Source organism: Ahaetulla prasina, chromosome 10, assembly GCF_028640845.1.
Source record: "Ahaetulla prasina isolate Xishuangbanna chromosome 10, ASM2864084v1, whole genome shotgun sequence".
Lineage (NCBI taxonomy): Eukaryota > Metazoa > Chordata > Lepidosauria > Squamata > Colubridae > Ahaetulla > Ahaetulla prasina.
Window position 1 is genome coordinate 22,133,405 of NC_080548.1, and position 27,366 is coordinate 22,160,770.

The following is a 27,366-nucleotide window of genomic DNA, read 5'->3' on the forward strand; positions in this document are numbered from 1 at the left end:
AGAGAGAGAGGCTCAGTTTATTTTCTGAGTAGTATGAACACTACTCTGGTGGGCCTGAATTGGGCTGGCAAATCAAGAGCAGCATTTTCAAATGATGGATACCTTCGAAGGGCTTCTCCGTTGGGTCAGATGTTTTCCAACTTCTGGATTAAGCCCTCCAAGGGGTAGTGCTACAGAACACAATTCCACTTGCTTGTAACAGTCCATGATTCTGAGCCCACTGCACCATTCCTAGCATTGGCATCTTCACATAGGAGGTGTCTGTTGTGCTGTTGCCGCCGGGGTTGTTTGGCGAGGGAGTGTGTACATTGCACCAAGAAACTGGTCTGCAATACGCCCAGCTTCTCTTAGGCCACTTAGCAGCGCTCCATGAACTGTCGCTGGGTAGTTACGAATTGTATGTTCTCCAGCAAAGAAGAGACGAGGAATTGGCTGGGGAAACAAAAAGCTGTGGGTAATGACTTGAGACCCTCTGAAGAAGGTAGTGGGACCCTGGTAAAATAAAGATGGTCAGGCAGTTTTGTTTTTAGTGAGGTCCCCGGAATTGGAAACTGGATGGGAGAGTAATTTGCAAATTTTGCAGAAGCAGCAATAAGAATTGCAAAGTTGTGTCACACATTTATTTCACAGATGAAGAGGGCAAAGGAAAATAATGTAATATTCCTCTGATACGAAAACAAGAATTTAAATTTAGCAAATAATAATGGGTGAACCTCGAAACATGATGAGATCAAAAACTTTTTAAAGCGTGGTTGGAAGATGTGGGGACTCATAACTGGCTTCCAAACCAAGTAACAAACATCAGCCTCCTTCTGGAATTTACCCAGAGCCCTACACCAAAGCCTTAAATTCCACATCAGTCTAGCCCAGTGTTTCTCAACTTTGGCAGCTTGAAGATGGCATGGGCTTCAATTCCCAGAATTCCCCAGCCGGCATGCTGGCTGGAAAATTCTGGAAGTTGAACTTCATGTACCTTAAAGTCACCAAGGCTGAGAAATGTTGCTCTAGCCACCTTATGTTTTTGACAGTTACAAATCATGAAAGCTGATGTCAGTTAATAATATTTTGTTAGTTGGAAAAGATGCCACCTGATTTTTCGGCCATCATAGACTAATGCAGCACTCCTAGAGGGCCCATGTGAGTACAATCTCTTTCTTTGATCCCACATGGCATAATTCCTTGACTCCTTAATGCCCGAGTTCATTCAACGCCCCCCCTTAACAAAACACAGTTGCAATACATACTTAAAACACAGCTGTTTAGCATGATGGCCTGATCCACACAATATGGGGCAACGGCTGGGTTTTCCACAGCACAGAAATTGCCCAATTCACTATCTTCTAGTGCAGGGGTCTCCAACCTTGACAACTTTAAGACTGGTGGACTTCAACTCCCAGAATTCCCCAGCCAGCTTTGCTGGCTGGGGGATTCTGGGAGTTGAAGTCCATCAGGCTTAAAGTTGCCAAGGTTGGAGACCCCTGTTCTAGTGGAGTGTGTTGTAAGAATCGGGTTGATATGGTTGCAGAGCAGGATCTAGGTATCTTCTAGGGACAATGCAACCCTACATTTGGCTGCATCTAATTAATATGAACTCAAAAGTTGTTATGATTGGAAGAAGGGGAAGTTGATCCAAGGACTCAAGTAGAAAATAGTACAAGTAGTTCTCGACTTGCAACCCTTTATTTAGTGACCATTCAAAGTTACAAAAGCACTCCAGAAAGTGACTTATAGCTGTTTTTCACATGACAGCTGCAGTATTCCCATGGTCATGGGGTCATACCTGGGCCCTTGGCAATTGGCATTTATTTATGACAATTACACTGTCTTGGTGTTCAACATTTGGGACCTTCCCAGTTGGTTTCCGACATGCAGTCAATGGAGGAAACCAGATTCGCTTAATGACCACATGATTCACTAACAATTGCAGTGACTCACTCAACTGTGTCATAAAATGGGGAAAATGCACTGAAGTGGCCAAGAAATTTGATAACTAAAATGAACGACTGCCTTGCTTAAGAAGAGAAATTTGGGGCTCAGTTGTGATCCTAAGTCAATGGATCCTATGTGGACTCTCTTGAAGAGAAACTGAGGTAAAACATAAAGGCAACTTCACCCCCACTCGTGGCAATTATTAGCCACACAAAGAAACAAACCTGCACCTGTTTCAAATAAGTGAAATACCTCACTGGAAGTGCCAGAATTAAGCCCAAGTCGCTGGCTTCCTTATGCTAGTCACATCCTAGCAACATACGGTTAAACTTGGCTGTTCTTCAAAAGGATGTTTTAGACTCACCTGGGGAGCTCCTGGAATGGCTGGTCCAGGAGTAATTGGCTGAGCCATCAAATCATAATCATTTCCTGAAGAACCAGCTGCTACATAGGAATAAGAGCCTCGGGCCCATGGATCAGCCCGCCATCGAGAAACCACTGTCTCTTTGGGCTGCGGAAGAAGCAGGAAAGAAATTCAACGGGAACACTGCCAAAGTATGGCTTCTATGAAGTCCTTGGGATAAGGGTTGGGTGAGAATGTATGAATAGGCAAATCAAGCTTACAACAAAATGTAATAAAAGTCTTGCAAGCAGCAAAAACCTGCAAAGTTCTGAGGTTCCTACACAGAAGGTTTAAGATTCCTTAACATCCAAGAGAGGACAAGCAACGGGTAAGATTGCTTTCAACACACCTCCTTCACAAAGAATGCAAAATGGAAAAGAGACATTTGCCAAAGCCATAATCGGGCTGTTAGGATTTTTCACTTTCCTCTTGCTCTAAGACCAGAAACCCGGTCAGATTAACAACACACAGCAATGAGCATGGTATGAAGCCGTTTAAAATATGGACTATTCCACAACCATAACTTTTCTTTAGATCCATAAAACACGAAGCGGAGAAGGGATTTCTCAGCCCCGGAGAACTCTTTGCACTTGATAACAGAGGGTGGTGAAATCAAAAGAACTTTTTTGAACCAGTCCCTGCCTGTCTTAAATTATGCATCTCAGAAGATTAAGGCTACGCAAAGTTGGCTGTATTGATGAAACGAGTCCCCTTTCTAAACACAGCAGGTTTAGTAACAGTCCCTTTCTAGTTTGGTAGATCTGCTTCACAAAGAATGAGCCATGGTGGCGCAGTGGTTAGAATGCAGTACTGCAGGCTACTTCTGCTGACTGCCAGCTGCCTGCAATTTGACAGTTTGAATCTCACCAGGCTCCAGGTTGACTCAGCCTTCCATCCTTCCGAGGTGGGTAAAATGGGGACGAGGATTCTTGGGGGCAATAGGCTGACTCTGTAAACCACTTAGAGAGGGCTCTAAACCACTGTAAAGTGGTGTATATTGCTATATCCCTTGAAGGAAGCTGCAGTGCTTTGCTATGATGGACAGACAGGGAACCATGTAGGCAAAAGGCTTCTACGCTACGCATCACACAGAACTTCCTGCATTATAAAGGACACAATACCTGTGGGACAGCGCTGCTGCCAAAGATACCCTTGAGGATAGCAAGGCAGCGTCCAACAATGACATCATCGCTGATGTTCTCCATAATTCCTGCTGCTTCTCCTGCCACCAAAGCCAGAAGGATTGGTGCTGTTTAGGGAAAGAGGTTTATGGGGCATTAACAGAGCAAGTCCAAGAGAGGTTAACTCCACCCACCTTGTGAATGTTTGCGAACAGCCGAGAAATGAAACAGATTTCCTAGCCATGTAAAAGGTTGAAATTAAGGTGGTCTTATGATGTTGCTGAATAGGCCAACGACTTGAAAGCAGCTAAATTCAGATCTATTTTGTTCAATCAGGTCTGTCCAAAAAAGAAAGGTTTAAGGAAAGCTCTCGTACTGTGCCAAAAGCACATGCTGAAACATTGGCTGACATTGGCGTTCCCAGTTATGGAGGGTCAGGGAGCCAATGAGAATTATTCAGGGATCAAAAAACCACTTTTCAGTTAATACAGTTCTGTTTCTTTCCTTTGAGGCCCATGCAACCTGGAGACCTCCTTTGCATGTCCTAAATTTACTGCAACTTCAAACTTTTCCAGGTTTGCAGGCTCTAGAGTTCTTAAAATGAAGCTCAACAACTTTGTACTAAATCTTTAAACAGGTATCGATGTTTAATATTTTATGGACTTTGAGTGCTTAGTTTAGAATCCCCGGTATGGGACCTTATGTACTCAGGGATTCCAATTTGCTCCTTGGAACATGAGAATGTTACATGCCTTCACACAACTACCTTTGTAAAGATTCCAAAACAGGAAAAGCTCTCCTCTGCTTGCCGTTGTACTGCCGACATGGCCGAACAAATTCACACTCGGATCCCAAAACACGCGATCAAAACACAGAACCACCTATTAAGCAAAGGAAGAAAACATTAATGCCAATTAAAATATTCCTAATTTAAGTGGTTTAACAGATGACAGAACTTCAATGAAAGGTATGCCTTTTTAATTCTTGCAGAAGATACTTGAGGTATCGATAAAGGCATTTTGCCTTTTTCACAGATAAGACCACAAGCATAGTCACGCTGTCCATCCACGAGTTAACCAGTTATGCTAAATAAATAGTCTTTGTGCTTTTCATGTTACCTTGTTAAGGTTCCCAAATCCCATTCTCTGTACAGCTGATGTCTTCCACTCTGGAAGAGGAGGAACAAACTGGACTGCTGGAGGCTGCTGCTTCAACACTCCCAAGGGAAGGGTACACAACACGGCGTCACACTTATAAATAAAAGTCTGACTAGTGGAACGAGTATTGACAGCTATCACTTCACATCCTAGTGAAACAATGGGGAGAAAAGAGACTCATGTGAGGAAATGATGGAGGGAGAATAAATGGCTGAATTAAGTGCCTAAGTGACTCTCTGTTTTCAGTTCATTGCTCCTAAAAATTAAATGGTTTCTAATTCTACCAGTTCTCAGTGCCATGATTCCCATCTAGAGTTCTTTTAGTCGACAAATTTTCCATGTGACTTGGCCAATACAACACTGTGGCACTGCAAAGATTTAAACCTGATTTGACTTCCTTGTTTCAGCCAAAAATGCCTGTCTAACTGGAACCAGATTAAGGTAAGGGTAAAGGTTCCCCTCGCACATATGGGCTAGTTGTTCCCGACTCTAGGGGGTGGTGCTCATCTCTATTTCAAAGCCGAAGAGCCAGCGCTGTCTGAAGATGTCTCTGTGGTCATGTGGCTGGCATGACTAAACGCCAAAGGCGCACGGAACACTGTTCCCTTCCCACCATTTTTACATGCTTTCGAACTGCTAGGTTGGCAGAAGCTGGGACAAGGAATGGGAGCTCACCCTGTTACACTGCACTAGGGATTCGAACCGCTGAACTGCTGACCTTTCGATCAACAAGCTCAGCGTTTTAGCCACTGAGCCATTGTCTAAAACCACTTCAGAAGTTTTATTGTTTTCTATTAATTCTACCTCTCTTACTTCCTACTAAACTTTCTATAATGCCAAGCAAGTGCACCATATTTTACCTGCACATCTTGACTTCCTGTGCAAACAAGGTGGCCTATTTCATACTTCTTACTTTTTGCTTATATTTATTGGTTCACCATAAATAAAAATAGTTTAATGCTATGCAATATTAATTTTTAATTAATTAAATTATACGTGCATCCATTATCTGACCGTTCCCTTTATTGCAGTTATTTATTTTGGGAGATCCATGGGAAAAACAGGTTTGTATATCAGTTTTGCAACCATAGAAAATACAACCTCCGAGCACTGACAAATTGTATGTGAACATGTGTTCAAATCCAGCCAGGGCTCTTGCCTGAAGACAATACCAAAAGAGGCATTTGAGCCAACAGGATAATCAGAGAGAGCTCTTAGGTTTTGCTTACCTGAAGCGGTATAGCGAACCTGCCGAACGGCTGTATTCAGTTTGATATCTAATCCTTCTGCCAGAGCCACAGGCACACAAGAATAGCCATTCCTCACAGTCAGGTGACTGCCTGTGAATTCAAAATCATCATCCTGAAATGGGGGGAAAAGATTTAGAAAACCCATCAGTACAAAGCATTTGTAACAAGTCAGTAATTTCTCCCTCATATTGTTCCATGTTCTCTAGGGGTAAAGGAAGTGTGTAATTTCTATGGGTGACAGGCTAAAAGGATACTGCTTGAATATAGGCAGCCAATGGGAGAAGAAGTCTATCTATCTGTTGTTACAGTGTCCAAGTCAAACTTTCTCCAACCTTGAGTCTCCTAATATTCAGAAATTGTGGGGACTGCTCAATTAAATCCCTCTTCCCCTAGTTTTCCATCATTAAGAGCATAGTTGTTCCTTTTTTGACAAACAAGAGAGTGATTCTACTTGTCTTCTCTTCCCCTCCATGTTCTTTTTAAATTTTGTACTCCCCTGTAAAAATTCAGAAGTATTTACCAAGTAAATTATAGTATTTATTACTTGATGTTTTTTCTGAATAATCCTAGTGCCCCTAATTTGAATTTGCTGATGGAGAATAGCTCTGTTGGGCTATGACAATAGCTCCAGGCCAGTTACATCCAATGCTTGAAAATCATCATAGTATTTATTTTTCTAATTTAAATTTTGGATTGCTTGTGCAAGATCAGTTCAATTTAGTGCAGCACATGCAGACTTGTGGCTGAGTTTTTTTAAATTTTCGCTTTAGCCTTGTTATTTGCTGTATCACTTGTACATTTCAACAGAGAAGAATGCTTCGATTCCCCTGACATTTGTGTTTATTCATTTAGCCCCATTGAAATTTTAATATGGGGAAAGAAAAAAAAGAATAGTTACCTGGTCCCAATGCTTCAATGACAAAGTGGAAAGTGGTGTGGCATTTGCAAACTCAAGATTTGCAAAATGCCAATCGAGAATTTGCCTGTCTCTTGAAGATAAATATACATCGCTGCACATTTTTGAGAGGAAACAAAACCAAACAAAATGAAACAATGAGTATATGCTCTCATTATTTTTCTTCCTTAAACTTTTAAGTGTTACTTAAATTTCCTGCACCCAAAGCTAGTCTAAAAAATGTTCTTAATTATTTTGCAAGGCAATAGATTAATCTGTAGATTGTAAATAAGAGGATTAGCCATAAAATGGTTATGTAACTGAATGATTATTAAATGAGGCAACTGCTAAAGAATGGCCACCTATATTAAAAACAAGGGAGTTTTCACATGAGATAAAAATCAATTTTTAAAATCTAATTCATTGCATTTGAATTGAAGTGCAAACTTCCTCTTCAAAGGAATCTGCAACTCTTCTGATTGCATTTATCGGCATTATAATTGTAGCACAATTTATGAATGTACTTGTAGATTAAACATCAATGTAGTCTTCCTTTGCAATTAGCTCATTGATCTATTTGACCATCAGCATAAAACACCCCGTCTCCTTCCTAAGATTTTACCTTGGGGGATTTGCTTCTAGTTCCTGGAGCTTCTCTTCCAGTTTTACTTGTGTTTCGGTTAGCTCATCGTACTCCTAAACACAAAATAAGGGAAGGACACAAATATGTAGATGACTATTAAAAGGCAGTATTTGTAGAAATCACTTATTAAGTGTACAGAATAGCGTAAATTAAATTAGACAGTTCAATAATAGCCAATTAGACCCTCCATGTCATACCTTACAAAGGGCAGTAAGATCTCTGTGTTTGCTCTTCACAAGGAATTCTGCAGTAATATCTCGAGGTGGTTTTACTTCTGAAGCTTCTTTGTATTGTTGGTGAAGCTCTTTTATTTTCTCTTTCAAGTTTACCATCTGCAACAGGGAGGAAAATCATTGGTCAATGGAGAGAAGCAAAGCATTTCCTGACCTCTGCAAAATTTTAAGGAAAAGGATAGTGTTTTTACAATTTAAATCTTAAGATTTTTTTAACTGAAGCCAAATACAAATAAAAACAGAGGATACTGAAGCCTGTTTTTTAATGCACTGGTTAATCCACATTCACAAATACTAGGACGTGCAAACTTCGAAGACAATTTCAAAGTACTTTGGATTTTGCACAAGTATAGGCACAACGCCATCTGACAATTTTTTAAAAAGTAACCTAACTTTTTTGGAGCTCCATGAAAAAAGCAGTGGCTTCTTTATAATTGGATTAAGACAACTCCTTAAAAGCAAGTCAACTTTTTTCAAAGTCACACATCAAAAACAATGCTAACCTTGTTAAGGAGATCCTTAAGTTCTTCCTGAGTTTTCACTATCTTCTTCCAATGTTCTATCTGTTCATCCTTGACATGCTTCTCCTGTAATCTATGGAAGGGAAAGAAATCAGCCACTGCCACAGACCTTTAGCAAGGATGCTGCTATAGTTCAGTGAGGAAAACTACATGGAAACATGCCAATTCTCTCCAGAGCGTGGAGAGGTAGGGGAAAAAAAGTGCAATAAAATGAAACAGAAGAAGCCAATGAACTATGGAGGCATAAAAAGGAGGAATTTGAAGCTGTTATCAGCACCTAGGCCATAATGTGCTGTGTGCAAGGGTGTAATGCACAGTGCCACCACCACCACCACATGGATGCACTTGGATGGAGACTTAATGCTTAGCACGTCACTTGATGTGACATTTAGCTTTACTTACTGTATGACAACTTCCAGGGCCTGACCAAGAGAAACAGGCTTGTTGTTGAGGACATTGAAGTCCAGTTGGTGACTGAGGTATGAGGTAGCTTCTAGCAAACGGTTGAACTCTTGCTCTACCATTTCATCTTTTTCCTTTGGAACCTGTGGGTTAGCAAGGGGAAGTAAACAGGTGCAGATAGTTCAAAATGGAGAAGTTAAATCAAGCCCTTAAACTAAAAGGGCATTTTCCATATAATGAGCATTTCAAACCCTGCCAGAAACCTATTCTGAGTACTCATTCAGGAGAGAATGACTTGTGTAAGATTTAACTTCGGTTTTATGACTAAATAATCACTGAGGTTTAGAAAGTTACTATGGGCCAGCCATTTCCAACATCAGATTTAATATATCCGCTCCTAAAATGTATGTGATATGAAAATAACATTTAATTCAAACATAAAACGTTATTAGGGAAAATATTTCCTCTTTGCACGCAACATGGAAATTTAGGGAGTTTAAGACTGGAAACTACCTTGGCAAAGACTCTTGCACCCAGCCAAAAGATCATAGTATTTTCAACTAAAACCATTTCCTCAATACTGCTTTCCGAGAATAACTCGACTTACCGCTTGTCCATTGGCTTCATAAAGTGGACATTTTTGTTTTATTTTGGCCAATTCCATGTTTACTTGCTTGCTTACCACAGCCATTGGATTTCCACCTGCAGAGAAAAAACAAATTTAACAAAACAGAGGGCTCAAAATCTGGAAGTACCTAGAACTATAATGATCAAAGCCAAGCATTTAATCACTGAGGTTCAGAAAGTTAGATAATATGTATGTGGTACACTGGGCACAAGTGGCATACTTATGTCTTCTCTTAGGCTTTTTTGCATATTTTTTCCGGTAACAGAATTGACTAATTTAATCTTTCCTAAACCAGCACATTCCAGGCATGCTAAATTGCAACTCTTAACATCCCAGCCAGGATGGCTAATGGCAGCTGAACTCTGACAAGTGCAAAAGCAGTGGGGTTGTAGAAAACATGTGCTAAGCTGTAGTACATTCTGAGCTTTATTCAAATTATCTGGCCCAAAAGGGGAGACTTTGCAACCAAGATGTTCATTTCTTATTGGGAAGATCTATTACTATATAGAACAGATGTGAAAGCTATAGAGATCTCAGGTCACAAGACTGAGAAGAAAGAACAAGGAAAGAGGAAGTTAGAAAGAGCCAACTTCTAATTCTTGTGAAAAAAAAAACAATACCAAACCTAGAGGTTATATTTTGCACACGTTTGTGACTGTGGAAATTGAATTCACATACATCTTCAAGGTAAGACTCACCAAGTCCTGTTACTACCATGGCTCCTAAATCTGCAACGTAGTTTCCTTTGCGAAAAGTAGCAACCCTGCCACCCACACGATCCTTTAAAAAAAAAAAAAGCACGATGTTTAAGAGTGACACTCTCAGGGTTGTCAGGGTTATAAACATATCAGCATACTACAATTTGGGCAAGGAGAAAACCTCATACAATATGTGCCATTTTAAGGAAGTCTATTTAGCCTCATTCTTATGCTTCTGTAAAAAGATAGGCTCTGAATAAATAAAGGGAACTGGAAATTACATAATTAATATGCAAAGTGAAGATCTTGGCAGGGGAACAAAGAATCTTAGCCTCTCCTTTATGCATTGTGAGTCCTTCTATCCAAGATAGCCATAGCACTTAAGACTAATATACTGCTTTACAGTGCTTTTACAGCCCTCTCTAAGCGGTTTAGAGTCAGCCTATTGCCCCCAACAATTTGGGTCTTCATTTCACCCACCTCGGAAGGATGGAAGGCTGAGTCAACCTTGAGCCTAGTGAGATTTGAACTGGCAAATTGCAGGCAGCCAGCAGAAGTAGCCTGCAGTACTGCACTCTAACCACTGCGCCGCCACCACCAATTAATGGAAAAAATTGGCTTATAAGAGTGTACTTTTTACAAGGTTGACTTTGGCATTGCCCACTCACCCGCGCTTCTAGCAGTGTGACATCCATTCCAAAGCTCTGAAGCTGCCGAGCTGCTGCCAACCCAGAAACTCCAGAACCAATTATGATGACCTTGCCAGTCTTCTTGGCTAGAAACATCAAGAAGTGCTACTGCGTTAGGGAGCATTTGAACAGAGAGACTGGCTTCCAACTAAAGGAATGAACACGAGCTAAACACATCATCCTTCCAAAAGGATCAGAGATTTCCAGAAATGCTGATCCTCTGAATGCAACAAAAGCATAATAAAATATAAAATATACCTAAACAAGAGCTGAATTCTCCAGCCTGACCGGTAGCCTGGTATCCTGCTGTTTAACTCAAGCCCAGGAACTGGACATTGCCCTGCTCTTCCCTATTGCCATCTAACCACTTCCGAATTTTGAAAGTGATCAACCATGCCGCTTGATCTACTGGGATACTACATTTGTTTTGTTATTTTGTAGTGGGATATAAGCATTGACAGATAAGCAAACCGTGTTCAGTGGGTGGAGTTATTAATTCTTTCTGTCTTTTTTTAAACTTCAAACCTTCAGCTATCTGCACTGCATTCAGCTATAATATGGTTTGTCTCATTCTGAGCTACTGATAGGCAAATTTAGCTGCAGGCAATGGTTTGGCATTTAATCTAAACTATGTGCCAAACCATGTTAAAGCAAGCATGGCTTAGAAGGATGTGTGAGCCTAACTACTTCCTCAAAAAAAAAAAAAAAAGGGAAGAATCAGCGTTCAGTTTTAGAGCACTGTTTGCACATGGCACAAATCACTTGGCCTTAACTTAAAAGATGAAATGATATATCTTGAAATTAAAAAAAAATTAAGTTCTTACTTGGTAGAGGCTTCACTCTTTTGTAGATGCCAAAATTGATTAAGCCATGCCGTTCCAGGTAGCTATGTACTCGATGGACAAGTACCGTATCACCTACAACAACAAAATATCTTTTAATGGACATTATGGAGGGGAGGGGATATTTCTATAGGACTTGACCGTATCACTCCAGTCTTCGCTTCTAATTATGCATTTGCTCCACATTAATAGCCGATACAAAGTCCAACAAATATGAAAGGATCAGAGGGATTTACTGAGTTAATGAAAAAAGTGTCATAGTAGAGCAAACCAAGAAACCCTTTTCTCTAAAAATCTCCAAAAGCAAATATTTCATAGTCCACCTGTGACTTTTACTTTTTAACACGGCCCTTTTCTCCAGTAAACCTGTGTGAAAAGGACACAAGACTCAAAGCAAAAAGTCAAGGCTGACTCCAGTAGTTATTATATATACAGTAAATACTGAAGAAGACCCTACAAAACCAAGTCACTCCTGCAAACAAAAGAAATGCACTAATATTTATACATTTCAGGAAAGGAGAAAAAAGTTGCAGGCATAAGTATTCGTAAGTATTAATTAGACGATGTCATCTATTCATAACTAATAGATCTTGGGCTACTTCCTGCCTTTCTACTACCGAATGTCAAACAGAATAATCGTCTTAGTGAGAAAAAAAACTAGATGAAAAGAAGGGGGCTCACGGGGCCTGGTAAGTGTTACAACAAACAGGTGGGAGCCAGTTCCAAGGCGATGGCCAGTTCTTTAGGCTTCCATTTGGTTTAAATGGTCCCAATTCATCTGAAAACTTACTTTTCCCACACATGCGAGCACAGAGGCTAAGCGGCAATGTCTGAAAATGAACTGGTGACACAGTGAAACCTCAAGAAATAGAGGAGCCCCAAAAGAGCCGTGTTTAGGGGATTTGTGGTATTTATTTATTTGTTACATTTATTTGCCGCCTATCTTGCCGTTGGGGCTATTCTAGGCAGTTTACAACAATAAAAAAGAAGAAATGAAAAGAGTGTAAACAGAACAGAAGTGAAATAATAGAACAATAGACAATGAAAAAGAATTCACCAATATTGAGAATACACCAGTATGAGAGCAAAAACAAAGAAGGGGGGAGAACAGAGAGCAAAGTGGGGTGGGGGGGTAGAATGGAGAGGGGGAGTCTGTCATCCATCCAGCAGCCAGTATATTAGCACCTATTGTGCTCTTTGATCGTTCCCATAACTGGCAGAAATGGGACAAGTTCCACAAATGTTAAGAATTGGTCTCTGTAAGTAGCAGGCAGTATGAAAAATCTCTTTTGTTTTGGCACAGAGGTTTTGTAAAACATGGATGAAATAAGTACCATCTTGTATAGAAGGAACAGAAGCGGCATCATGTCACAGTCCAAAGCACAAACATCAGTAGGTTAAAAGGTAAGAGCCAAGGAGGAAAGATACAAAGGAAAAGAGGGCTGGAATGGAGATGTGAGCATCTGAAGCATCTCTTCAGCTTTAGTGTTTCTGTTGTTATTATTCTGAGCTCTTTCGATTCCTATCACCACCAGTCAAAGAACTATCTATGACATACTCAAACCCCCCACATCAGCAACTTACTATTGTAGGGTGCTTCTAATTGCTGTAGTGTTGCCTCAAAGGTCAGCTGAATCTTTGGGTTATCCAACCAGAGCTGCAACTATGTTTAATCACACACACAAAATGTTGTTGTCAATATCTAGGCTGACATTAATACAGGTGGGTTAACAACCTTAAAAGTAGAGTTTGCATTGCAATTTCACATGCATTTAACATTAAAGAAAGATTTAAAATATGAGGATCCATCTATACAGATAGTCCTCGACTTATGACCACAATTGAGCCCAAAATTTCTCTTCCTAAATGAGACATTTGTTCAGTGAGTTTTTGCCCCATTTTGTCACAATTGTTAAGTGAATCACTGCAGTTGTTAACTTAGTAACACAGTTGTTAAGTGAATCTGGCTTCCCCATTGACTTGGCTTGTCAGAAGGTTGCAAAACCAGGATCATGATCCTGGGACACTGCGACCGTCATAAATATGAGTCACTTTCCAAGTGCCTGGATTTTGATCATGTGACCATGAGGATGCTGCAATGGACATATGAAAAACAGCCATAAGTCACTTTTTTCAGTGCTGTTGTTAACTTTGAATAGTCACTAAATGAATTGTTGTAACTTGAGGACTATCTGTATTCTTGTAGAAAGTGGAAACAAATTGCTTAAGAATAGTCAAGGTTGCAAAAAGTTGTTTCAGGTAGAGGTTGCATGTAGCCCACACTGGCAGAAATTAACTTGGCTTTCAAAGACAGAGCAAACCGAATATTCATTGACCTGAACCCATAATCATTCCAGTGGAAGAGTTTGAATGGGCTGTGAGCAAGCTCATGTGAATCAAGCCTGCAGTTTTGTGATAAATTCACCTCTTCTTTCTCAAAGCAACTGATCAGAAAAGCAATGTATACATTATATAAGTTGGCACCCTAAACTGGAAGAAAAACTAAGATCCCCCTCCAAAAAAAGGGAAATGCAAACAAGGCACAAGTCCAGGTGGCTAAGAGGAAGTTGTATCAAAGAAGAGGAAGAAAAGATTGGAAGGGGTGGACTTATTTATTTAAATCACCATTAAACAACAATTTAAGTTTACTTGCACCCTTAAAGTCCACAGTACTGTGTACCTATTGTGGAAAATAATTCTTCCAAGTTGCTTTTGAGCCACCAATCATGAAATCACATCTTCAGCTGAATTTATATATTTATTTATATCTCACCGTTCTTGTTTTAATAAATAACTTGTGGCAGAAAACATACCTAATACTCCTTCCTATTTTCCCCACAACAAGAACCTTCTGAGATAAGTTGGGCTAAGAGAAAGTGACTAGCCCAAAGCTGGCTTTCATGTCTTAAGGCCAGATAGATCTCACAGTCTCTCAGTTTCTAGCCTAGAACCTTAACCATTAGACCAAACTCACTCCCTATTATTAACAGAACTGTAGGTTTTTCATTTCAAACTGTTACCAAAACCGAGCAAAATTGCCAGCAGAAAATAATTTCAACTCTGTGGAAAGAGAGCGAGCACAGAAAATGACTAAGAGAAGTGGAGTTTTAATGTGTGTGGCTACATTTGTGGAATTCAATAGTTACATGCTAAAACATGGCTTTGATTCCCTTGTTTTATGGCTTCTCTTAACAAAGGGAAATTCCTCAGTATGTGCCACCAGAATTCGTATTAAATAAGCTGTTTTATACTGAATCCAGTAAACACAAAAACTACAAAGTACATGCTTGAGAGCCAAAACTACAGTATTTTTCGGAGTATAAGACACACTTTTTAAAAAGAAGTTGAAAATTTGGGTGTGTCTTATACACCGAATGTAGCCCTGCCCACCTGCTGGCCCCCCCCTGGAAAATGGGGCGTGAGTAGGCGGCAATAGGCAATGGGAATCCCTGCAGGCTGAAAAAACTGATCTTCGGGAAGCCGATCCTCCCTGTTTGCTGCAAGGAGGCAAATTGCTGGGAGGCAGAGGCAGATTTTTTTCCTCATGTTTTCCTCCCCAAAAAAGGTAGGTGCGTCTTATAGTCCGGTGCGTCTTATACTCCGAAAAATATGGTACTTGGAAAACCTTATCCTAGGGAAAAAAGTATTTGAGCTTGAAATAATTAGCATACCGTTCGATTTCTGATGTAAAGAAAAACCTTCTGAGTTTGCTGGGGGCCACTGATAATATCTGGAAAACAAGCTGCTTCTTGTGATGTCATTCGATCGTGTGGAAGCCTGCTCTGGAAAGCTGCGCCTTCCACACCTACAATGAAAGAACAAGCATGTGACAAGTATGCAAAAGTACCGGAAACCACAACATCTTGCTACGCACACGGTGCAAAAACTACAGAAATAGGCAGACTTAGATGATATATTTTCTTTGCTATTTCACAGAAAGAACATCTCTTAATGACTATACACTCGAAACCCTTTTTTAAATACAACTTATCTTTTTCTTTAAAACTATTGGTTGAGACCTTGGAAAATGCTGCAAGGTTAGCTGACCAATGAAAATCAATTCAATATCTCAGAGTTTTGTTAATTGAACTGGATGACAATCCTCCTAAATCCTATTCCACTTTTTTGCAAGGGTGCACCTAACCTACTTTACTTAGAAGCAGGGTTCTTATCTCAGGAAACTTATTAAAAAGCTTGAGACTTCAGCATACCATCTAGTCTTAGACATCTTTAGTCACATGTTCAGACATGGCAATCTTAATGAAGTATTTGTATACCAAGTCAATCATCCCTCAGGATCCTGCTAATAAGTGAAGAGGCTTGCTAAAAGAAGCAGGCAATACTTCACACAGGTTTGGGTACAGGCCTTAAAAATAGAAATTATAAATAAATACAAATAATAAACAAACAAAAATACAGGTAGTCTTCGACTTACAATAGTTTGTTGTATTCAAGGTTACAACAGCAGCGAAACTTATGATTCTTTTTCACACTTCATGCAAATGTTGCAGCATCCCCATGGTCACGTGATCAAAATTCAGATGCATGGCAAGTGGCTCGTATTTATGATGGTCGCAATATCCCGGGGTCACATGATCCCGTTGCGACCTTCTGACAAGCAAAGACAATGAGGAAGACTGATTCACTTCACACCCGTGTCACTAGCTTAATAACTGCAGGGATTCACTTAATAACTGTGGCACGAAAGGTCGTAAAGTGGGACAAAGTTCACGTAACAAATGTCTCAGCACCAAAAATTTTGGGCTCAATTGCAGTCGTACGCCGAGGACTACCTTTAGATCAATTACCCTTGAGGTTCTCAATATGTTATGTTTTTATTGATTTAAAGTGGAAGCTGTCAGCTCTATTAATCAATATTTTCATGAAAATATATTTATGCTGTCCCACTGTGGCACTGCTTATTTCCTTTCCCCTTCAGCTCCCATCTACAAAGGGGTAGAACAAAGGTTCTTTCCTTTGTCAATTTCTATGTTCATTTTTCATCCTGACAAAATCTTGAGTTTCATCCTCCCAAAGTTAGCCAGTAACCCTGACTCAGTTTCTTTTTTATACTAATGATAAGGCTGATAACTCATACGGGCTCGAAACAGTTTCCAAGCATTTGCCTCCTATTATAAAGTGAGAAAACTTAAATTGCTATGACAAAACAAAAGCTGTTTCCTGAAAAAGACCAGGCAGGTGCCATTCCTCTTGGGAAATTAATGAATTCTCTATTGAAAAATTACTTGGGCACTTTTTTTCCTCAGTAGTTTGGAAAGAACTAAAAACCTTTTCTTTTCAAGTCCACAAACTTGGAAACATAAGTTTGTATTATGGTACTATAATGGAACCAATTATGCACCCACTGCAATAAAAAGTTCTACAGCAAGAGTGATTGGCCACTCATGATTAGGCCCACAGATGTGTAATTACGCTGATTCCAGCTTTAGAAAATTAGCCCATTATAAACTTTCTAATACCTTATTGTAAATCTTTGTTTCAATGTGTTTGTCACCTCGGGAGACTGGACTGATTTTTATAAAAGACATATGGCTTGAATTTTATTGGTCTTTTAAATTTCTTAAATTTTTAATATCAATTTTAAATGGGATTTTAGTTTTTTATATATTTTAAAGTTTCGGGCTAATTATAATAAGTTTTTTAATTTACATTTTAAATTGTACATTGTATAAAAATAAAATAAAATAAATAAATAAATAAATAAATAAATAAAATATATGTGGTGCCACTGCCTCCAATTCTGCCTTCATTTTTAGCAACAGCAATAGCACTTATACTTACAGCTTCACAGTGCTTTACAGCCCTCTCTGAGTGGTTTACAGAATCAGCATATTTTCCCCCCGACCATCTGACTTCTCATTTTACCGATCTTGGAAGGATGGAAGACTGAGTCAACCTTGAGCTGGTCAGAATCAAACTCCTGGCAGTGAGAAGAATTAGCCTGCAGTACTGCATTCTAACCACTGCGCCACCATGGCTCTTTTTACTAATAATTCCCTACGTTTCCTGATCTTATAGGACAATTACGGTACATATTAGGAAGGCATAGATTTGAGCCTAAAATTATATTGACTAGCTGCTTGTATTTGATCGCATTTGACCTTGAGAAGACTTTATCGGAGCAGAAGCAAAAGGTCTTCCATAATGCTCTTTTGAAAAACCCAAGAATATGTTCCTATTTTAGGAACAACATCTCATGAACTCCGTGATGGTTTCATCTTCAGGATCACTAAATACTAGAGATGAGAGCAAGCATTACTAAACCAATGATGAAAAAGGAAATGAGATAAATATGCAATGGAGTTCCAGTTCTCTACTTGCTTTCCCTCATATTATTCCATTTTTATTCTTTTTAAAGAATAAATGACATTTGGAACTATAATGATGCTTTTCAAAAAAAATTATTACACATCATTTAACATCCAAATTGATTGAGAAAATTAATTGATTGACACTGATTTCATAGCAGGTCACACCTACCTAATAAGGAAGCTTTAGCCTTGGTTTTACGATGAAGCATTTGGACAGTTACACTAATTCTTTCCCCATACAATTTTCCTTTTCCTCCTACAGGTAATCCTCATTTTACAATGATTCATTTAATGCTGTGCAGAGTTACAACAGCACTGAAAAAAGTGACTTTTGACCGTTTTTCACATTTATGATCATTGCAGCTTCCCCATGGTTATGTGATCAAAAATTAGGGCACTTGGCAACTTGTTCATATTTATGATGGTTGCAGGGTCCCTGGGTCATGTGATCACTTTTGCAACCTTCTGACGAGCAAAGTCAATTGGAAAGCCAGGTTCACTTAACAACTATGTTACTAACTTAACAATTACGGTGATTCACTTCACTGTGGCAAGAAAGGTCATAAAGTGGGACAAAAACTCATTTAATGAATATCCTGCTTAGCAGCAGAAATTTTGGGCTCAATTGTGGTCATAAATTGGGGACTATATAAATTTCTGCCGGCCCACTAAGCTGGTTGACTAAGTTTCTTGAGATTCCAGCCCTCCTCCTTTTTCATCTGGGCTTGTGATGGGCAATGGCCAACTTGCAGGTCATATACTCCGTATGGAGAACAATCAAATTGCCAATGTCAAATGACCAAAGGATACCCTCGAAATACACAGCAAAGACCATTCATAGACAACTTCAAATAGGGGAAGACATCTCCCAAAACTGAAAATACTGGAGATCCCTTTATGCCCAATATGATACATGGCATGGGAGAATCTAATGCTCATGCTAAAAAAAAAAAAAAAAAAGCTGGTGAAAAAAGAGGAGGAGGTTGGCAGTTTTGCAAAGATCTGGGATTTCATTCTCACATAAAAGTACTGTCACAAAACAAAAGCATACTAACAGGTTACTTTCAGGAATGCTAAAATATTAGCCACGCTCAAATAGAATGAAACATTTTATCAGTTGCTCCCAATATAGTCAAGATTGTGTCTTTCTATGGCCCGCTACCAAGAAGATAATTTGCAAGATACAATCAAGACAGGGTCACACAAGCTCCTCACAGGCTATATAAATCAGACTTTTAATCCCACCTTCTAGCTTCTGGGTGAAAACCCCAAGCCTATTTTTGGCTACTTCTCTCATGTTTTTAAATGTGTCCACTAAGCCAAACTATTGAAAAAGAAATATCAGATTTCTAATATCAGATGCCAACATGCCTAATATATAAGCTTGTATATTTTAAATGCTATCCCTTGAGGAATTCTAGAACTTTAGAATGAAAACCACGGATATTTTAGTTGCACTGGAAGAACAGGAGCAAACAGAAGTTATGATTTATGTATCACTAGAAAACAATTCTGCCTGAGTACTTGCTAGAGTTGAACATAGGAGGGTCACATTGAAGCAGCATCTATCTCTGTACACAATCCTAGTATTGAGGTTTCACATATGCTCATTTGTGATACTTGACCTGTAACAATAATAAACTCTAATCCAGGCCCACAAATGTGCATAATTGCAGTTATTATTGTATAAATGGAGGTTGCATATTACCCGTTATTTATGGTCAGCAACCAATGGGAGAATTAGGGCACTGACGTTTCTCTTCCTGCTGGATTTTTGCTTTGGGCAAAACATAAATCCTGAATTGCCCTTGGAACATTTATGCTGCAGTTACAAATTGATTAAATATTCATAACACGTCAAGTGCAAATAAATCTTAAGTTTTTAAAAACAAACCATGAGATCCAAATGCAGTTTGGATGAGGTAATGAACTTTTTTATAGAAACAAAATTAGCTTTAGACTGGACCAAATCCATGGAACAATTCATCCAACATTCTGTTCTATAAATTGTTCCTATTCACAAAAGTCTGCCAGCAGCACTTTCAGCTACAACTTATACCTTCAGGAAACACAATTGATATAATGCATATTCTTACAATTATTAGAGCTCTGTATAGCCACAGTATGAATGCAAGAGCTGAATGATATAGCATGTAACAGTTTGACTCTCTCAAATGTTATTTTCTATAATTAGCTCTTATAAAGCTTGAAATTAGCTCTATAAAAAGCTTGAAATTATAAGGTAGAAACTGAAATGTGCATTATATGTATGAGTGTAAATCTTCATATTTAAGTGTAGTGACATTTACATAATCCTTGGATGTAACATAGATGTAGCCAATTGTACAAAAAAAAAAAAGATTTGTCTGACAAATCATAATATGATCAGCTTTCCCATTTCAACTGAGAATGACCACCTAATGGTATAAGAAAGACAGCTAAATAAAGTTGACACTCTTGTGGTCCCATTGTAAGAATATATTAATCACTGGATTTTTTTGCCTTCCAAAAGTTGCCTAGAAATCTATACAAAAGTATATTTCACTTTTTTAAGCTATCAAGGGCTTCCTGAGCACCTGAGCTTGGCTGGAAAATCTAGATACGTTGTCTAAGATAGTGTTTCCCCAACTGACGCCACCCAAATGTTCATCACTGGTCTCATCCCTCCTAGCCACCATCCAAATGACTGAGGATCATTCTTTACTCAGTTTATCTGGAGGGCATCAGAATTGGGCAATTATTTCAAGGAAGAAGAGATTACAAATAAAAATCACAAATTCAGAACCACTGATAAATAAAATTAATTCCAGAACATATATACATTCCATCTTCTTGATTTTTTTAAAAAGACCATCGAAACCCAAAATGTCCCATACCAGTACATAAAGACTTATTAGTTGGACCTTAAATTCTTGTCAGACTTGCCAAAACTCTTCATTGCAGCACTTAACAGAGCTGTCTGCTTAAAATTTCAAACCCAACCCATATTTCAAAATAAGAAGACATGCCAAATAAATTTATTTCAAGGTCTATACTTTTAATCTCTTCAGCATGTATATCCAAAATAACCACTCACTTAAACAGGTAAGGCTTCAAAAAATTAAACGTATGATAAATTGCTCTGAAAAGTAGACCAAAGACAAATAATCTATACCTTAAACTGACCACTTCTGTCCTTAGATACAAAAATTCTAGCCTGGATGTATGAACTGGAACTGAGATTATCGTTTGTATCAAAAGTTCTCAAAAAGGCTGTCAAAGCAAGAGACTAAGACAGATTTGTGATCAATCCCCAAATTAACAGCACAATTCTATGTATATTTATTTGAAAATAAGTCTAATTCTCAGTGGGATATAACCAGAAAGCCAAATTGGTCAAAGTGTGGGGCATCTAACTAAGGAGTTGTCTGTTCTTGAGACTTATATGCAGAATTACAGTATGTAATGGAAAAGGCCTACAGCTCTGAAAAGAGGGAGGGAATCTGCCTTTTAAATTGTATAAACATAACCCTCTGATTTCCATCAAATTCATGGAAGAGCAGAGGGTTGGGAATTCTGCCTAAAAATTTCAGAATGCTTTCTTTTCCCATGTCTTCCCCAACTGGGATATAATATTTTACTTTTCTTTTTCAACCGGCAAATGCACGTCCCTTGTACTTCAAATTAAGTCTCCCCCACCCCCACATACTTGCAAGCATCAATCCCTGATTTGGGGGCTCTTGCTACTAAGTGGCAAGCATCAAACGCCACCCTCACCTGATGCTTGGCAGTCTCCATACCCTCCAGAACTGTCGTCTTGAAGTCCTCCTGCTTGCCCTGTGGAAGGAAAGAGGAGATCTCAGGGACCTTTCTCCATAAATTCAAGTCATTTGGGGACAGGAAGGCCTGATAGTTGGTGATTCAAGTTTAGAAGTTCACCAACTAATGGAGGGAAAACATTTTCTGAGAATTCCAAATCCTGAAATCTGTCGTGGGCTTCACATACTCTCCAGTCTTCTAAGGCATCATCCTTGTTGTTGGAACCCTTTGTCAGACTCTTATAGGAAAAAGATAGATATACACAGTATTTTCAGGGCACCTGGTGGGTAAATATGCATGAACCGGTGTATTAACAGTTTATGACAAAATAAAAAATATATACTTCCCATTATAATTAGGAAGACCATTTAGATGAGTAGTCTAACCAAGGGTTTGAAACACCAAGGATTTTTAAAGTCTTGGTTGAGATGTCCTTGGAAACATATTATTTAAAGGGCCAGAAATCTGATATACTTTTTTTCTTTCCCATAATCTCTTACTTTCTAAGTCTAAGACTTTGTGCATCTTCAAGTACTTAAATGCTATATAACCTTTACTAGAATTCACATTATATACAATGCTGTTGTATTTAAGCATCACTGAATTATCCTAGTGTTAAATCTTTCAACCTATTCAGAGAAAGAGGCAGGAAGTAAATACACTTGAAGGAAACCCTAATCTTCCCTCTACTCTCATTTCCACTTTCCCCCAATACCAGAAGAAAATAATGGTGAATACTTCAAATAATAATTTGTTGAAGCAACTCTGAAGAAGAAATGTTTGGGTTGTTTCAATAAATCGCACTTTCGCCTTGCAGAAGAGAATACTATTTATTTATTTGTATCCCATTTTTATTATTTTTATAAATATCTGGAGTGGGCAAACATACCTAACAGACTTTCCTCCTATTTTTCCACAGACTAAACTGTAAATATATCTGAAAAAAAAAAAACACTTTGCACTGCTTCTTCTACCATATGTCTCCTTTCAGAAGACTTGCAAATATAGTTATACAATTACCTTTCTGCACTTTTCTTCTCTAACTTTCTCAAATTTTTATTTGTATTTTATAATATAATAAACCTTAATAAAAAAAATCCCATGCAAATAGAGTTATGTAATACAGCTATTTATTAGTAGTCTTTATCAAAACAATCTTACACTAGAAGCTTCACCCCATGGATAACTTAAGGTCTATTCAGTCTTGTCAGTAGAAGAGACTCAAGCACAGCATTCTTGATGCAAGAAACGATCAGGACTGAGCCAGTGATTATGGTCCAGCCAGAACAAATACAACTTCAGCCATGTTTGCTGAGTTAAGGGCTAAAGAGCAACACTGTTAGCAATAGTTAACAACTATCTTACAATAAACATACTACACTGTACTGTGTTAATTCATTTTGTCGTGTTATAACATCCAAAAAAATATATGCTTTCCAGAAACCCATGGCATGTCCAACAAAAGGAACATTTGTATTTGAACTGTTAATTTCTTTCCATCAGGACTTTTCAGGAAGCAATAGGCCCAATTGGATAAAAGAAAAAGGAGGTTTTTTTCACCTTAACAAGTTGAGCTTCAATAAGAAGCACCAACTTTCTTACTGCCACTTCCAAAAAGCAAATGGAAACAAAAGGCATAATATATTCCTTTTGCCATAAAGCCAAAAAACAGAAAAAGATAATTTCCCTCTTGTGCCATTAGCTTTCTTTTTCCTCATTAGCAGTAAGGATTTTTTTTTGGGGGGGGGAACCTAACTCAGAATAAAATAACTTTAAAGAACATATAACCAGCAGAGCCTCCTTACTAAGAAAAACTTTCTTCAAAATTACACACTGAAATAAGGAGCTTGGGTGACCCTGAAATGAATGTTAATATGAGAAGACTATTTCTCTACCACCCATATAAGTGCATGTTATAACTGGATTTTCATTTCTGCTACCTTTATAATTGCACTCCTATCAATTGACAAATGTTATTGTCTTTCTGCATCAGAGGAAAACATTCCCAGCACTTAAGTATTAAATAGAAAAAGGATACAAATGACTTCTGGTTCAGAGAACACGGGCAAAAATATCTAGCAGCAAAAGCTAAAGCTTTCATCTCTTAATTAAGAATAGCAACACAAACGCCTAGCACAATTCAGCAAATTAAGATTGAAAGTTAAGAGAATATATAGATTAGAAATGCTATCAAGCCATGTCTCTTCCACAAACAATATAGTCAAGAAACACAAAACTATCTTTAATCTACTTACATAACTCCAAATACACTCAAACTGGTTTGTTATCTAATTTTAAAAATTTTCATTCATTACCCCAAGTGGATCTATTCAACAATCCAAAAATGGCTAAACCTGGATCTATTCAACTGTCTAAAACCAAACTGTGGTATCTACTAAATTATACCTTTTCACTTGATGCCATCTTCTTAACTGAAAAAATACCAACTATGTGCCATGCAAGATTAACTGTGTTTTTAAAAAAGGCAGATGTCAACTCCTTTTCCATAAGGCACGACACAATGTTAACATGTAGTTGGACCTTAGCAAAACAAGATGCTAGAAACTTTCCTAGCATGCAGGATGACTTTCTCTGAAACAGAAATATCTGGTCATTATTTAATAGAGTGCAGAGGGGGGAAAAATTATAAGCCGTTCTCACAAAAATTTTACTTGTTTTATTTACAAAATCAAGACTCTATATAAAAGTCCTACTTGCAAAACATGTGAACCATTATATTAAACAATGTCCAACAATTCTATCTTGCTGAGTAACTAAAATATGATAACGTACAGTACTTAAAAGATACAGCTGACTATATTTAAAGAGAAAAAAGGAAATCAATAGAAATAACCTTTTTTCTTTGTTTCACAGCAAAACCTATGGTGAACTCAAGGATTAGGGTGTGTGCCTCTCTGTGCTGTCCTGAAAAAAAGACAAATATATCAGGAGTAAAATAATTGTTGCTTTCTGGATGGAGATCTTCCACTCACCGGATGGTTCTTCTGGCTCACTTTCATTCTCTTCCTCAGGAGGGGGAGGGGGAGGGGGAGGCGGTAGCTTTTTCTCTTTTTCTGCTTTAGCATTTCTTTCCTCCTCAGAGTAATACTCATCTTCAGAAAGATTAGCCAGGCTCTCATCCATTTCTCTGTATTCCACCTGTAATTGGAGTTGGCCAGAAAAAAAATGTTGACCGATCAAGTAAATTGCTGTGGGAGAGATGGTTAACATCAAAAACAATGAATGTATTGAATAAACTGAACAGGCTTCAAATTAAAAAGATGCAATACATCATAAAAAAAGTCACAGAGTTGTCTGTATAAGATTATCTAACTCTATGTATAAGATTATCTAACTTTCTAGTTCTGGAAAAAATCCACATAGTCATTACAGATTCCAAAGCAGGGCAAGAGAAATTATTTCATAATTTGATTACAATTTCTAAACTGTTCAATACCAGTGTTTTTTTGATGTAGAATTTGATTTCATTCCACAATTATATGCAAATTCAATATTCTATATAATTCTGAAATATTTATTCAAAACCATGTTCAACAACAGAGTTTAATTTTAGGACTGGGGCTTAATATTATGAAAGATAATATACACAACCACTCCCTTCTCATGTTATATTATCAATTGTCATATTATCATACATTCTACCTTACATTCACAACTAAGCTTTACCTTCAAACCTGGCACAGAGGAAAACTGGTGAGAAATCATAAGAGATAAAGCACAAGATATCAAAAGAACTAATTTCTCAGAACTATTTCAGTAATTTTGCAAACAGTCATATTTCTCTTCCTAGGAAGTAGAAAAGAATTCTATAAGCTCCCAAGTTTTTTTTTTCTATCCAGTAACATTCTGTAAGATATTTTGCAAATGGCAAAAAAAAAAAAAAGAACATGGGAAGAACAACTGTATCATGACTCCACCCATAAAGCGATTAAGTTAAAGAAGAATCCAAGAACTAAAAAATCCTACCCCTCTGTCCACGTCTTTAAGAGTTTGGGACATTAAAGGATTTTAGAATGGGTATATAGCAGGCCACCCCCTCCATCCCCCAAAAAGGCAGAAATATCTTTGGGGAATGCAATACAATTTTTATATTGAGCAAACATAAAATTTGCTTTCAGTGAAATGTGGTTTATAGCCCTTTGAAAATTTAAACTGCCAAACAGTCTTTCCATGTACAGATTTCAACATTAAGCTTTCAAATATTAAGCTTTACTACTGCTGCATAAGCTTTCAATCATTTCGATAGTAAGAAAATAAAACAAGTTTATCTCTGTCTCAGGGAATGCCACTTTTTTAAAAAAATATAAATTTTACTGAATTTTAACAATTAAACAATTTTCATTCAACTTATCATCCCATTAGAGTTCTCCTATACTCTCTATAATTTTACTAAATTATGTTACTAATTCTAATTAGAATTTCTAATTCTTATTAATTTTACTATCTGTTATTTCCCCTTTTTTCCTATTTTCCACCCAATTTCTCCCATATTACATAAAAATCCAAATCCATCCATCCTTTCAAGTGTCATTTTGTCCATCTCGGCGCAATCCAATATTTTTCTAATTATTAACTCTTCAGAGGGTGTATTTGAGCTTCTCCAACATTACGCAAATGCCAATCTTGCCACAGTTGTCATATGTAAAATAATATGTTTTTTTTCCCATATTTTGATGATGATGATGAGGGAATACCATTTTTATTTAAAGCTGTCTTGCACCAAGGGGTTTATAAGAAATACATTATGAGGGAAAATATCTGCAGACTAATGGCTGGGACTTAAGAAAGTCCTACGCCTGACTCAAGAGGAAAGGCCGTTTCTCCCGCCCATTTGCCCTCACAACACCCCTGCAATACAGGCCTGCCTGAAAGGTCAGGATGAAGGTCACCAAATTGCCCCCCATCCCAATTTTTATATTTCGAGCCGGGGAGAGGAGTTCCAGAAAAAGAGGCTCGGCCTGAGGCGACCATGACCTCCGCTTCGTTTCTCCCTCAGGCAGGCTAAGCCCAGGGGCAGCAACCCACCTTGGCCCGTTTCCGGCGGCTGGTCCTGCGGCCCTCGGGAGTCTCGGCGATGCCCGTCGTTTCGGAGCCCACGGCGGGGCCGGGGCCGGCGAGAGGCGGCTCGGATAAAGCCCCGGGCGGCGAGGCGCGCGGCGGTTCTTTCTTCCTAGGTGTGCGCTCCGAGGCGCCGCCGGCCTCCGCCGCTGTGGCGACGGCCCCCAAGGAAGCGGAGAGGACCGGGGGCGGCGGAGGAGGCGGAGGCGGCGGGGGTGCCGGCGCTTCGGAAGCGCCATCGCTCCCCGCGCCGCTCCCGCCGCCGCCGCCGCTTACCGGGGCCTCCGCGGCGGCCACTTTCTTGCTCGACGACAGCATCGCCTCAGCCTGAGGGACAAAGGCGATTCCGCTCGGAGGAGGCCGGGCGCGCCGGAAGCCCCGCCCCCCCGCAGCGCGAGCTACGTCACCGTCCTTTTAAGCCCCGCCCGAAGCCGGTCCCTTCCCTGGGAGAAACGGTCGAAGAAGCGAGCGGGAGTGGCGAAAGGAGGGTTTGTGGGTTTTTTTGTCCCTTCGCGCGCGCCGTAGCCTCCGTCCCAGGTAAATGCAGCACGTGCCAGATGCCAAATGGGTCGCCAAATGCTGCTGCAACCTGGATGGATGAGGACGGGAAGCCAAAGCAGGGATCTCCAACCTTGGCAACTTTAAGCCTGGTGGACTTCAACTCCCAGAATTCCCCAGCCGGCTGGGGAATTCTGGGAGTTGAAGTCCTCCAGGCTTGAAGTTGCCAAGGTTGGAGACCGCTGAGC

The 27,366-nt window shown here is 39.0% G+C and overlaps 1 protein-coding gene across 1 annotated transcript; it reads right to left on the minus strand.

Moving 5' to 3' along the window:
• Positions 1 to 27,001, minus strand: KDM1A (lysine demethylase 1A). Its single transcript, XM_058195831.1, has 20 exons — positions 26,588 to 27,001; positions 24,535 to 24,700; positions 21,500 to 21,559; positions 15,083 to 15,216; positions 12,996 to 13,074; positions 11,394 to 11,486; positions 10,549 to 10,655; positions 9,881 to 9,962; positions 9,162 to 9,256; positions 8,555 to 8,697; positions 8,135 to 8,225; positions 7,596 to 7,730; positions 7,378 to 7,451; positions 6,759 to 6,870; positions 5,840 to 5,972; positions 4,572 to 4,759; positions 4,220 to 4,334; positions 3,454 to 3,581; positions 2,294 to 2,440; positions 1 to 432 (listed from the first exon to the last, which is right to left on the minus strand). The coding sequence occupies exons 1-20, from the start codon at positions 26,936 to 26,938 to the stop codon at positions 247 to 249; spliced, it is 2,619 nt and encodes an 872-aa protein (XP_058051814.1). The 5' UTR covers positions 26,939 to 27,001; the 3' UTR covers positions 1 to 246.
• Positions 27,002 to 27,366: the final 365 nt, after the last annotated feature.